Source organism: Carcharhinus amblyrhynchos, chromosome 5, assembly GCF_965287045.1.
Source record: "Carcharhinus amblyrhynchos chromosome 5, sCarAmb.v2.hapA, whole genome shotgun sequence".
Classification (NCBI taxonomy): Eukaryota; Metazoa; Chordata; class Chondrichthyes; order Carcharhiniformes; family Carcharhinidae; genus Carcharhinus; species Carcharhinus amblyrhynchos.
In genome coordinates this window covers 128,414,232-128,427,862 of record NC_137328.1, presented here as the reverse complement: position 1 = coordinate 128,427,862, position 13,631 = coordinate 128,414,232, and the positions used below count along the sequence as shown (strand labels likewise).

Genomic DNA, 13,631 nt, shown 5'->3' with positions numbered 1-13,631 from the left:
TATCATGCTTTCCCTACACCTGTGGTACAACCTAAGAAACTTTGGGCACCAGGTGACTGATACAGTTGAGTGATATTAATAGTACAAGAACCATTTGTATGTGAACCTTGTGTAGTGGAAAAAGTAACAGTGAAGTCACTATTTAAAACAAATGAATGGCAGAGATATCAGCATACAAACTAGGGAGGAGTGGGCCACTCAGTGCCTTGGCAATTCAATAAGATCACAGATTCTCTACAACACTGAAGCAGGCCATTTGGCCCATCAAATCTGTATCAACCACAATCCCACTCAGGCCCTATTTCCATAACCCCACACATTTACCCTGCTAATTCCCCTGACACTAGGGTCAAGTTAGCATGGCCAATTAGCTTAATCAGCACTTCTTTGGACTGTGGGAGGAAAACTCACGAAGACAGGGAGAGAAAATAGAAACTCCACACAGACAGTGACCTGAGGCCGGAATTGAACCAAGGTCCCTGACACTGAGAGGCAGCAGTGCTAACCACTGCATCACCATGCCACCCTAACTTTTGGAATTTCCTTCTTACTCCACCACCTGTCTACCTAACTTACCCCCTTTAAGACTTTCCTGAAAACCCACCTCTTTGACCAATCCTGTAGTTGTTTTCTCTAATAAAGAGCTCCTTATCTGGATTGTTAAACACTGCCCATCATGGCTTATCTGATTTTAATCTCAATTCCACATTCCTGCCTACCTAAGAATCTTTCAGCCCTTTGCTTATCACGACCCTATCTACTCCTACCTTAAAGATATTCAAAGACTCTGCCCCACCATCTTTTCAAGAAGGGAATTCCAAAAACATGGAACCGATAAAACCTCAAAAATGAGGATAGATGCTTTGGTTGTGATCCTGGGCTTGCAGGAACTGTTATGAGGCTCTGATTATAGCATGTTCCTCAGCTATTAACCAGCTTCAAACATCAGCACAATACATAATCAGTTAATGAAAAGATCTGTACATGGTTAGGGACATTGACACATTCATCACTTGTCGCCAGATCCATCAGAAAAATGGGATAAATCACTGAGCCCAAGAGGGACTGCAGATTTGGATGGGCTCCTCAGATAGTGCACTATGTATTAGTTGGTGAGATAATGTTATTGGTGACTCAGGCCAGAAACTTGGAAAGTTTATGAAAAAAGCTATGAAAACTTCAATGATCAAATAACAAAAAAGAAGAATAGATCTGAAGACTATCGGACTTTATTCAATGAGCATTGTTACAAACAAGGCTACTGAAATCAAGTAAACAGTAGTGTTGTGCAAGTGCCAAACTGTTGCTACGTGTATGTAGAACAGCAACATTTAGCATCAATATACTGCCTTTAATAGAATAATGCACCCCAAGATGTTTCACAGGGTATTATAAAAACAAATGTTACATACTGTTACAAATTACCCTACAAAACCAATCCAGATGAGGAGATATTTATTAGGGAAGACAACTACAGGATTGGTCAAAGAGGTGAGTTTTCAGTAGTGTCTTAAAGGGGGAAGTTAGGTAGACAGGTGGTGGGTGGGTAAGAGGGGAATTCCAAAAGTTAGGGCCTAGGCAGCTAAAGGCATGGCCACCCATGGTGGAGCAATAAAGACCAGCAATGCTGAAGAGGTCAGAATTATAGGGTGCAGATATTTTGAAGAGTTGTGGGGCATGGGGGAGATTTGGGGAGTGGCGAAGTATGGAAGGATTTAAAAAATGGTGGGAATTTTTAAAAAAGCAAAATACTGCAAATGCTAGGGATCTAAACTAAGATAATTTCAAAACTATGTTGCTTAACCATGTATATGAAAGTTGAACAAATAGGGTAGAAAGTAACACTGCAGTCACTATTTAAAACAAATGAATGGCAGAGATAAGAGCATACAAATATACAAAACAAGTAGGCCACTCAGTGCCTCAACAATAAGATCATGGCTGATCTGAGTTCAGCCTCAACTCCACATTCCTGCCTTCTGAAGAGCCTTTCACCCCCTTGCTTATCAACAATCTATTCATTCCTTTCCTTAAAGATATTCAAAGACTCCACCTTCACACCACCTTTTCAGGAAAAGAATTCAAGGACTCAACCCTCAGGGGGAAAAAAATCTTTGTTTCTGCTTAAACAGACAAAGCCTTATTTTTAAACAGTGAACCTTAGTTCAAGATTCTTCCACAGGAGGCTTTAGAGAGGGAACAGAAAAGGTTTACCGGGATGTTGCCTGGTATGGAGAGTATTATCTATGAGGAGAGATTGAATAAACTGGGATTATTCTCCTTGGAAAGACAGAGGCTGAGGGACGACCTGATAGAAGTTTATAAAATTATGAGGGGTATGGATAGGGTGAACAGTTGGAAGCTTTCTCCCAAGGCAGAAATGACAATTACAAAGGGACACAAGTTCAAGATAAGGGGGAAAGGATCAGTGGAGATGTGCGAGGGAAGTTTTGTTTTTACACAGAGGGTGGTGGGGACCTAGAATGCACTGCCAAGTGAGGTGGTTGAGCGACATTTAAGACTTATCTGGTTAGACACATGAACAGATGGGGAATAGAGGGATGTAAGAGCAATTGGTCTAAATAGGACAACGACTGGTTCAGGCTTGGAGGGCCAAAAGGCCTGTTCCTGTGCTGTACTGTTCTTTGAAGCATCCTTACCACTATCGCATCACTTACCACTTGAAGCATCACTGTCAATTCCACTCATGCAATGTTTCGATCAAGTTGCCTCTTACACATAAGAACATAAGAAATAGGAGCAGGAGTAGGCCATCTAGCCCTTTGAGCCTGCCCCACCATTCAATAAGATCATGGCTGATCTGTCTTGGCTCAGTTCCACATTCCCGCCCTCTCCCCATAACCCTTAATCCCCTCGCTTATCAAAAACCCATCAACCCGCGTCTTAAAAATATTTAGCACGTCTATACCCCAGCAGATATAAACCAAGCCTGTCCAACATGCCCTCAATTCAAGCCATCCATTCCAAGTATTAGTCTAATAAACCTCCTTTAAACGGCTTTCAACGTATTTACAATCTTCCTTCAACACGGATACATACATATAGTGCTCCCAGATGTGATCTTACCAACACCCTGTATAACTGAAACATAACTTCCCTACTCTTGTATTTAATTCTTCTCACAATAAACAATAAGATTTTAGTAGCTTTTATAATTACTTGCTGTGCTTGCACGCTACTAAACTTTAATAAGTGAAAAATAAGGGCTGTTTTAGTTAAACTGTTACAAATGAGTTTTGCACACTACTATTAACCAGAGATATTTAAAAACAAGTCAGAACTATTGAAGTTAGTTCAGGAGATTTGATCAATTTGATGATACGATGCTTATTACCTGGAAGGGCTGTGCGAGATTGTGGATTGTTGAAAAGTGGAAGATGCAGGGCTCCCAAGTATGGAATTCTGGGGTAGTTTGTACTGTTGGTGTTGGATGATCTGTTGTTGCATAATACCTGAAACACGACATGTTCATACAGTGAAGCTAATTCAAAGAACAAAGTTGCATTTATAAAGCACCTTTCATATCCTCAGGCTGGCCCAAAGAATTTACTTTTAGGAGTACAGTTATTTAAGAAAATGAAGCATCCAATTTGCACATAGCAAGGTCCAACAGACAGCAGCAGATAACTTAGTTTAATTGTGCCGTTGAGACAAACACCGTAACTTCTCCATCCGGAATTCAAATTCAGAAACAACAGTTACCTGGATTGTTGTCAGCTAACCCCACAACTCTCAGAATCACAGCATTGCAACAAAACAACCAGCAAACATAATTCAATGCCTGATGTGCCCAGGGTGTGGGAAAACTGGCCATGCAACTGAGCTGGGAGAGTGGATGGTGGCATCAAACATTGCTTTGTTTCTGCTCCTGTAGTACAGGCTCCTTACTGCAAGCTAATCAGTCAGAGGTACTGCCAGCTTAGACTAAGAGTGGGAAAAGAAGAGCTGATCACAGTGTGTAACATGCATGCAGAGAGGCATTGATTGCAGTACAGTTGTGCACACATGTCTTATAATGGGGTTACAATGGAAAACAGGTTGGCAAGCTTTGGTGCACAGGGTACAAATTAGGTACGGGCTTGATATAAATGTTTTCAAATATTTACTATGAGTAAACTGGAAGTTAATTGCCCTTAAGGAACATTAATAAAGGAGTGTATTGGTTAACTGTTAGTAATGCTCAGTTTTGTTACTGATTTAATCCTGTGCATTTGTACTTCAGGCCATATTTTCAAAATGAATGAAAACCTGCACCATTATGTCTTAGCACTAGTTTTGGCATGTTTGTCTCATCATCCTTGTCTAAAGGGCCATGGAGGGGGGTGGTGAAAATGACCTAGGCCTTCCAAACTTTCAGATCACAGCAACAACTCAGTCATCCACTACTGAAGTTCTGGTTAAGCCAATCTTTAACACTGTCTAACTGTTTCCTTCACTGTTGGCCTCTTGAGCTTCTCCTGTTAACCCTTCCAGTGGTGACTGGCATGCAAACCCTTCTGCACGGCAACACGTGTAAAGAACTTCATTTGGCTCCATTTTACGTCTCAAGTACATTTTTATATCCAGTTTACATCCAGTGGTTCAGCATTCTAACCATTTCCTATAATCCAAAAATATCTCAGTCCTAAGCATTCCAGATTGGAGAGGTTACAGTGTATGGCAAGCATAATGAGAACTTCTCTGTTCTTGCATGTAGGGCAGGCTGAGGGGAAGACAGGGGCACAGTTAAACATGATTCAAAATGTAAACTTTAATTGTACAGGTATATTTCTATAGTGATTCTTACAAATTATAAAATTGACAGTTCTGACATATATCCCACCTTTACAGAATCACTTACTTCTTTAAAGGAAAGGATTGAGCTGATATGGGCTCAAGCATAATTCCATTAAGCTTAGTAAAATGAATGCTATATGGTTTATCTAACATTTTATGCAGTTTTAATGTATGGTTTTAATATTCAGAATAAATTCCCAACTCCAGGAGCACAGCCTGCCAAATATACATATTTCCTCCCAATGACAGCCAAGTCACCCTCATTGATCACAGATGAGGAGCAACAACAGTAAACTGAAGTAACTACTATGTTCTCTATGATCAACAAAGCTATCACACAGCTAGTCAACCAGCAGCTAACGTCAGTCAGTGAAGGTGAAAAAGAAATTCAAATGGTCTTTCCCCTCCTCACATCTTTGTGAAGAAATTAATAATTTCAATGTTTCTGCTGAGCAAAAACACTGATTGATTCACAGGTCCAGGGTAAAGCATTTAAGCTGTGCAATTTGATCCCCAAAACATGCATAAGAACCCCAAAATGCCTCAGAGATTTTAAATTCTTCAAACAATATAAACTTATAGCCTTAACTGTAAGTGATGCAACTGCAGAATACAATCGATCCTAAATCCAGAGCAAAAATTCCATACCAGGAAAAAAAATTGCAAGTTTTTATAAATCAGCTGATCTGGCGTGTTACTCACCACTCTGTACCCCATATCGATTCTGCATGCTTTTCTCCCTGAAGACATTGGGGTTTCTAGCCAAGACAGCTTGCAAGAGGACTGGAATATCACCCTCTGGATCATCACTACCAAGGTTATCCTTCAGTTCTCTACAAAAGGAACACAAATTACCTTGTTATACTTCAACACTACTTTTACCACCATTAAAATAACTTTTAAATATCACTGACTACAATGAGTTATGATTATTTTACGAGTATACTTGGAAGTTTAAACTCCAAAGTCAAATAAAGCTTTCACATTATTTAGGGACCATCTAGGCTTGAAAAGTTGCTTGAAAAGTTTCACGCCTCAGCTTTAAGATTTTATTAGCAAGACAGAGGTCAAATAAGGATTCAACAGCTCAGACCTCCACTTACTTTCTAGAATGTATTGATGTGACATGGATATTGGTGGTAAGGTCAGCATTTGTCTACTCTAATTAGCCTCAAGAGCAGTAAATTATTCAAGACTTTTATTCACAAGCGTCTAGTGGCGAGTGTAAGCTACAAAACTAGTATGTGCCATTCTCAAAGTTTTGAAGATTGAAAAACCGGAATGAGAGAGTTAAAAATCACAAGAAATTGCAAAAAAATGAAGAAATATTTGGAAATTTCAGCATGTAATAGAATGAGCTGTGTCACTTATTCAAGGGATCAATTTCTTGAAGCAATTCCAAATGAGCTGAAAGACTTTTTTTTGAGAAGAATTATTATGAATGAAAACATTTTTCTAATACTTTTCTGTTTTTGGACCAGTATTGTCCACCCAATCATTTTGTGTACCTAAAATACTTTCTGAACTATAATATAAAGAACAAAAAAAAAGAAAAGTACAGAACTGGCCCTTTGGACTTCCAAGCCTGTGCCAATCATGATGCCCTAACTAAACTAAAAGAGAAACCTCTGCCCTTATTCAGTCAATATTCCTCTATTTCCTTCCGATTCATGTACCTATACAGATGCTTCTTAAAATGTTGCTCATGTGCCTGCTTCTACCACTTCTGGCAGCGCAATCCAGGCACCCCCACACCCTGTGTGAAAAACTTCCCCTGCACTTCTCCCTTCAAATGACACTTCCACGCTTGGGTAAAGCCTCTGATAGTCCACCTTTTCTACGCCTCTCATGATTTTGTAGATCACTATCTGGTCTTCCTCAGCCTCTGTCTTTCCAATCAGTCTGAGTTTATTCAACCTCTCTTCATAGCCAACATCCTGGTGAACCTTCTTTACACTCGCTCTAAAGCTTACACATCCTTCTGGTAGTGTGGTGACCAGAACTGCACGCAATATTTCAAATGAAACCTAACCAAGGTTTTATATAACTGCAACATGATTTCCCAACTCTTGTACTCAGTACCCCAATTGATGAAGACAAGCATGCCATCTGCCTTCGTAAACACCTTGGCCACCTGTGTTTCCACTTTTAGGGAACTGTGGGCCTGCACTCCTAGATTCTTCTGTGTTAGTGCTCCTAAGAGTTCTGCCATTTACAGTGTAATTCACACCTAAATTTGATCTTCCAAAATGCATCACCTCACATTTGCTCAGACTAAATTCCATCTACCATTTCTGTGCCCAAATCTCCAATCTATCTACATCCTATTCCATCCTCTGACAATCCCCAGCGCTATTGGCAACTCCACCAATCTTCCTATCATCCGCAAACTTACTAATCAGATTTCCCACATTTTCCTCCAGGTCATTTATATGTTGTTCATCCATCATCGATGAGAATGTCAATACCATTAGTCATTTTGAGGCTGATTGCAGTGTGTCCGAAGATAACTGATCAGGCCAATTTGGACACGGAATGTCCTGGCACATATTGGACAGACTTGTGTAGGCAATGTCGTTGTTGCGCTGGTGGTTCTGGACTTGTGTAGCTTGCGATTAAGTTGTGCTTCAGCAATGCAGCTTGCTTCGTAAGCTTGAAGGCCCTTGTGGATGAGGCAGTGCCAGGTAGGGCGGTTTTGTGCCAGCATTTCCCAGGTGGTCATGTATGTGTTAAGTGACTTCAGGGAGGCTTTGAGTGTGTCTTTGAAACGTTTCTTCTGCCCTCCATGCAAACGTCTTCCAGCCGAGACTTCCCCAAAAAGGAGCTGCTTGGGTATGTGCTCATCTGCAAACGGATGATATGACCTGCCCACCGAGTCTGCACTCTCATCAGCGGTGTGTGGACTGATGGTAGACTTGCTCTAGAGAGAACTTCAGTGTCTGGTACTTTATCTTGCCATCTGACGTGTAATATTCTGCGAAGACAAGTCATGTGGAAATGATTGAGCTGTCTTGCATGCCTTCGATACACAGTCCACATTTCACAAGCATACAGGAGGGTAGTGAGTACCACGGCACTGTAGACCTTGTTTTATTGCTGAGCGGATTCCTCGACGTTCTCATACAGTGGAAAGCAATCTACCAAAAGCAGAACTTGCCTTTGCTATTCTGCAGTTAACTTCTGTATCAATAGATACTGCTTGGGAGAGGGTGCTGCCAAGATAAATGAACTGGATCACTGCCTGTAGTTTCTGCCCTTTGATTGTGATTATGGGTTCTGAGTACAGTGCATGAGGAGCAGGCTGGTGCATGACTTCGGTCTTTTTAAATGTTGATGGTGAGCCCAAAGTCATCACAAGCTGTGGAAAATTTGTCTATACTGACTTGCATCTCTGGCTCTGAGTCAGTATACGGGGCACAGTCATCAGCAAAGAGGAAGTCTCTCAGAACAGAATCATTGATATGATTCTCCACAGGCCTTGTCGGTTGACAGTGTTGAAGACTTTTACAAGGCCAACAAAGGTTATGCAGAGCTTGCGATTCTGCTCCTGGCACCTCCTGAAGTTAGCACACGGCAAAAGTCACGTCAAGAGTCCCACAACCTTTGTGGAAGATACACTGTGACTCTGGAAGCAGGTCCAGCTCCAGATGAATGGCCAGATGATTTAGCAGGACTCTTGCTAGGGATTTTTCTGTGATGGAGAGCAGCGAGATTCCTCAGTGGTTGACGCATATTGCCCTTCCTCTTGAAGAGGTGTACGATGGAAGCATCTTTAAGTTCCTGAGGAAGGGATCCTTGCTTCCAAAAGGACTAGAACAACTCGGTGAGCTTCTCAATACGTACATGACCAGCAGCTTTGTAGATCTTTGCGGGTATGGCATCTACCCTTGGGGCTTTGCCACTGGATAGCTAACTGACAGCTTTTATGACTTCGGCTACTACTGGTGCATCATCCATTGCAATGTGATATTGACGTGGGGAATCTTGTCTATTGCCTCATCGTTAATAGATGACGGTCGGTTGAGGACAGCTTCAAAGTGTTCAGCCCATCTCTGCAGGAACTGAGCACTCTCTATAATGAATTTATTGTCTGTACTCAGGAGGGTGGAATCGCCCAAAGATTGAGGTCCGTGAGTGTGTTAAGGGCTTCACAGAACCATTTCAAATCGTTTCCATCAGCATATCCCTATATTTCATCTGCCTTGGCACTCAGCCAGGCATCCTGCATTTTACACAGTTTATTCTGGACTGCCCTGCAAGCACCAGTAAAAGCATTTTTCTTGGCAGCTGAAGATGGGTCGTTCTGACAGGCCCGATGAAGACGGTGCTTTTCAACAAATAGAGCCTGTATCGCCTCATCATTCTCATCGAACCAATCATGCTGCTTGCAGGTACAGGCCCTGAGCATCTTCAGTGCAGATGTATGGACAGCATCCCTAAAGCGTTCCCAGTCATCCTCAGCGTTGCCTGCAAGGTGTAGATCAGCAAGCACAATTTCTAAATCTTCAGCTGGGGTTCTTTAGCTTGGCCGAATTGATTCTTTTCATAACCTTGCTTCCTTGTGGTCACCTCTTGGGTCTGATGCGGAGCCTCATTTTGGAGACAGTGAGCCTGTGATCTGTCCAGCAGTCAGCACCACACATGGCCTTGGTCACTCTGACATCCTGCCTGTCTTTTCTCCTGACAACGACAGTCGATAAGATGCCAATGCTTAGAGCAGGGATGCATCCAGGAAGTCTTATTACAGGTAGGCAAACAGAAGGTTGTGTTGGTGATGAGGAGGTCGTGTGGTGCACAGGTCTTCATTAAGAGTAGGCCATTACTGTTACACTTGCCCACTCTATGCCTCCCTGCCAGATTGCAGAGTCACACCCTACTCTTGCATTGAAATTGCCAAGCAAGATCAGCTTGTTGGGACTGCTCACTGCTGATAGTGGGGCGTCTAGTTCTTTGTAGAACTTGTCTTTCATCTCATCCGAGTTATTCATTGTGGGGGCATAGGCACTGTTCAGGGCGGCTTAACTTCTATTCTACAGTGGAAGCTGTAATGCCATAAGCCAGTCGTTCACACCCTTGGGTAGACAAGCAAGTTTCTGAACAAGGTAAATCTTGACGGCGAATCCAACTCCAGCATCATGACTTCCATTGCTGCCGCGACCGCCCCAGAAAAAAGTGTATCAACCTCCAGTTTCAGTCAACTAACCTACATTGGCAAAACAAGTTTCACTCAGGGCTGCAATGTCAACATTATATCTTGCAAACTCTCTGGTAACTCAGGCTGTTCCTCTCTCTGGTCTGTCTGCTGTAGGGCTTTCCAAAAGCATGCACACGTTCCAAGTGCCAACGGTGAGCAGTGTCACCTTGTGTTTTGCTTTGTTTGCTCGAGGGATGGGTTGGTAAGTTTGCCAATGACATGAAAGTTGGAGGTGTTGTGGATAGTTTGGAGGGGTGTCAGAAGTTGCATCCTATGTCAAACTGCAAGACTAGGGCGGAGAAGTGGCAGATAGACTTCAACCCGGATAAGTATGTGGTGGTTCATTTTGGCAGGTCAAACGGGATGAAGGAATATAATATTAAGGGGAAGACTCTTAGCAGTGTGGAAGATCAGAAGGGTCTTGGGGTCCGGGTTCATAAGACTCTCAAATCAGCTTCGCAGGTAGAGGATGTGGTTAAGAAGGCGTGTGGTGTACTGGCCTTCATCAATCGAGGATCTGAGCTCAGGAGTTGGGAGATAATGCTGCAGCTGTACAAGACCCTGGTCAGACTCCACTTGGAGTACTGTGCTCAGTTGTGGTCGCCTTGTTACAGGAAGGATGTGGAAGCCATTGAAAGGGTGCAGAGGAGATTTACAAGGATGTTGCCTGGATTGGGTGGCACGCCTTATGAGGATAGGTTGAGAGAGCTCGGTCTTTTCTCTTAGAGAGAGGAAGGATGAGAGGTAGCACAAGCCACAAGCTTTCGGAGCACTGCCCCTTCAGCTGAGTGGAAGTTCTGTTCGCAAACAGGGCATATAAAGACACAAACTCAATTTATAAAATAACGGTTGGAATGCAAGTCTTTATAGGTAATCTACTCTTAAAGATACAGACAGCGTGAGTGGAGAGAGGGTTAAGCACTGGTTAAAGAGATGTGTATTGTCTCCAGCCAGGACAGTTAGTAAGATTTTGCAAGCCCAGGCAAGTCATGGGGGTTACAGAGAGTGTGACATGAATCCAAGATCCCAATTGACATCGTCCTCATGTATGCAGAACTTGGTTATCAGTCTCTGCTCAGCGACTCTGCATTATCGTGTGTCATGAAGGCCACCTTGGAGAATGCTTACCCGAAGATCAGAAGCCGAATGCCTGTGACCACTGAAGTGTTGCCCAACAGGAAGAGAACACACGTCCCTGGTGATTGGTCGAGCGGTGTTCATTCATCTGTTGTCATAGCATTTGCATGGTCTCCCCAATGTACCATGCTGTGGGACATCCTTTCCCGCAGCGTATCAGGTAGGCAACGTCGGCCGAGTTGGATTCATGATGAACAATCACCGAAACAACTATATTTGGTGCCATCTAATAACAACCATATGATGCCATCAAGTTCCATCCCACCATCAGACTCACATGACTATTCTCCGGCATCAGTTGCATTCTTGGACATCTCCATCAAGGACGGTCACCTCAGCACCTCACTGTACCGCAAGCCCACAGAGAGGACACAGGTTTAAGGTGCTAGGGAGTAGGTAGAGAGGAGATGTCAGGGCTAAGTTTTTTTACTGAGGGTGGTGAGTGAGTGGAATCGGCTGCCATCGGTGGTGGTGGTGGAGGCGAACTCATTGGGGTCTTTTAAGAGACTTCTGGATGAGTATGTGGGATTTAATGGGATTGAGGGTTATACATAGGCCTGGTAGGTAGGGATATGATTGGCGCAACTTGTGGGCCGAAGGGCCTGTTTGTGCTGTAGTGTTCTATGCTCTATGATAACCTCACAATGCTCCACTTCTCCAGCTTTCACCCTAAACACACTAAAGAAGCCATCCCCTACGGACAAGCCCTCCATATGCACAGGATCTGCTGAGATGAGGAGAATCACAAGACATCTCCAGACGCTAGAAGATGCCCTCATAAGAGCAGGATATGGCGCACAACTCATCGATAGACAGTTCCAACGCGCCACAGCGAAAAACCGCACCAACCTCCTCAGAAGAGGAACATGGGGCACAGCAGACTGAGCACCCTTCATCGTCCAGCACTCCCCCAGAGCAGAGAAGCTACAACATCTTCTCCAGTACCTTCAACATGTCATCAATGAAGATAAACATCTTGCCAAGGACATCCCCACACCCCACTTCTTGCCTTCAAACAACCGCACAACTTCAAACAAACCACTGTCCGCAGCAAACTACCCAGCCTTCAGAACAGTGACCACGACACCACACAACCCTGCCACAGCAACCTCTGCAAGACGTGCTGGATTATCAGCACGGATGCCATTATCTCACATGAGATCATCATCCACCAGGTACACGGTACATACACTTGCAGCTTAGCCAACATCGTCTACCTGTTAAGCTGCAGCAAAGGATGTCCTGAGGCATGGTACACTGGGGAGACCATGCAGACATTACAACGTTGGATGTCAAGCGGTGTTCATTCAATCACCAGGCAAGAGTGTTCTGTTCCTGTTGGGAAACACTTCGGCAGCATTCGGCCTCTGATCTTCCAGTAAGCATTCTCCATGGCATACGACAAACTAGAGTCGCTAAGCAGAGACTGATAGCCAAGTTTTGCACACGAGGATGGCCTCAACCAGGATCTTGGGTTCATGTCACACATCTGTAACCCCCACGACTTGCCTGGGTTTGCAAAGTCTCACTTACTGTCCTGGCTGGAGACAATACACATCTCTCTAACCTGTGCTTAACCCTCTCTCCTCTCACATTGTTTGTATCTTTAAGACTTGATTAGCTTAGGACACGCATTCCAATCATTATTTTGTAAATTGAGTTTGTGTCCTTATATGCCCCATTTGTGAACAGAACTCCCACTCACTTGATGAAGGAGCAGTGCTCCGAAAGCTTGCGGCTTCTGCTACCAAATAAACCTGTTGGACTTTAACCTGGGTGTTGCGCGACTTCTTACTGTGCTTATCCCAGTCCAATGCCGGCATCTCCATATCTTAAATACCAATGTCATTGCTCTGCCCATCTGATCAACCCATCCATATATCTCTGTAACACAAGACAATCTTCTTCACTTCTAACTATTCTACAATCTTGGTGCTATCTATAAACTTGCTCATCATTCCTGAAACATCATCTATATCATTTATACGACAAACAAGGGTCCTAGTACTGATCCATGTGGTACACTGCTGGACACTGGCCTCCAATCAATCGAACAGCCTTTTACCAAGACCCTGTGTGTAAAGTTTATTTGTCACAAAATGCTGACATCAGCACTGCAATGAAGTTACTGTGAAATTCCGATAGTTGCCACAGTCCGGCAGTGCCTGCTCTGGTCAATGCACCTAACCAGCACATCTTTCAGAACGTGGGAGGAAATTGGAGTGCAGGGAGGAAATCCACACAGACACAGGGAGATCGTGCAAACTCCACAGACAGTGACCCAAGACCGGAATTGAACCCGGAACCACTGTGCTATCATGCCAGTGTCCAATACGACAAAGAACAAAACAGCACAGGAACAGGCCCTTCAACCCTCCAAGCCTGCACCAATCATGTGTTCCTAATTAGACCATCCATTTGTATCCCTCTAATCTCAGTCTGTTCATGTGGCTATCTAGATGAGTCTTACATGATCCTAGCGTGTCTGCCTCAACCACCTTGC

The 13,631-nt window shown here is 43.5% G+C and overlaps 1 protein-coding gene across 5 annotated transcripts in view; it reads right to left on the bottom strand.

Annotated features, from left to right (window-relative positions):
• The window catches only part of nipblb (NIPBL cohesin loading factor b), a 600,450-nt gene that overhangs the window by 421,477 nt on the left and 165,342 nt on the right, over positions 1-13,631 (bottom strand). For all 5 annotated transcript variants that reach the window (XM_080189563.1, XM_080189568.1, XM_080189564.1 and 2 more), the window contains exons 4-5: positions 5,500-5,630; positions 3,356-3,473 (exon numbers count right to left, since the gene is read on the bottom strand). In XM_080189563.1, the coding sequence (XP_080045689.1) occupies positions 3,356-3,473; positions 5,500-5,630 (249 nt within the window). The remainder of the gene's footprint in view (positions 1-3,355; positions 3,474-5,499; positions 5,631-13,631) is intronic.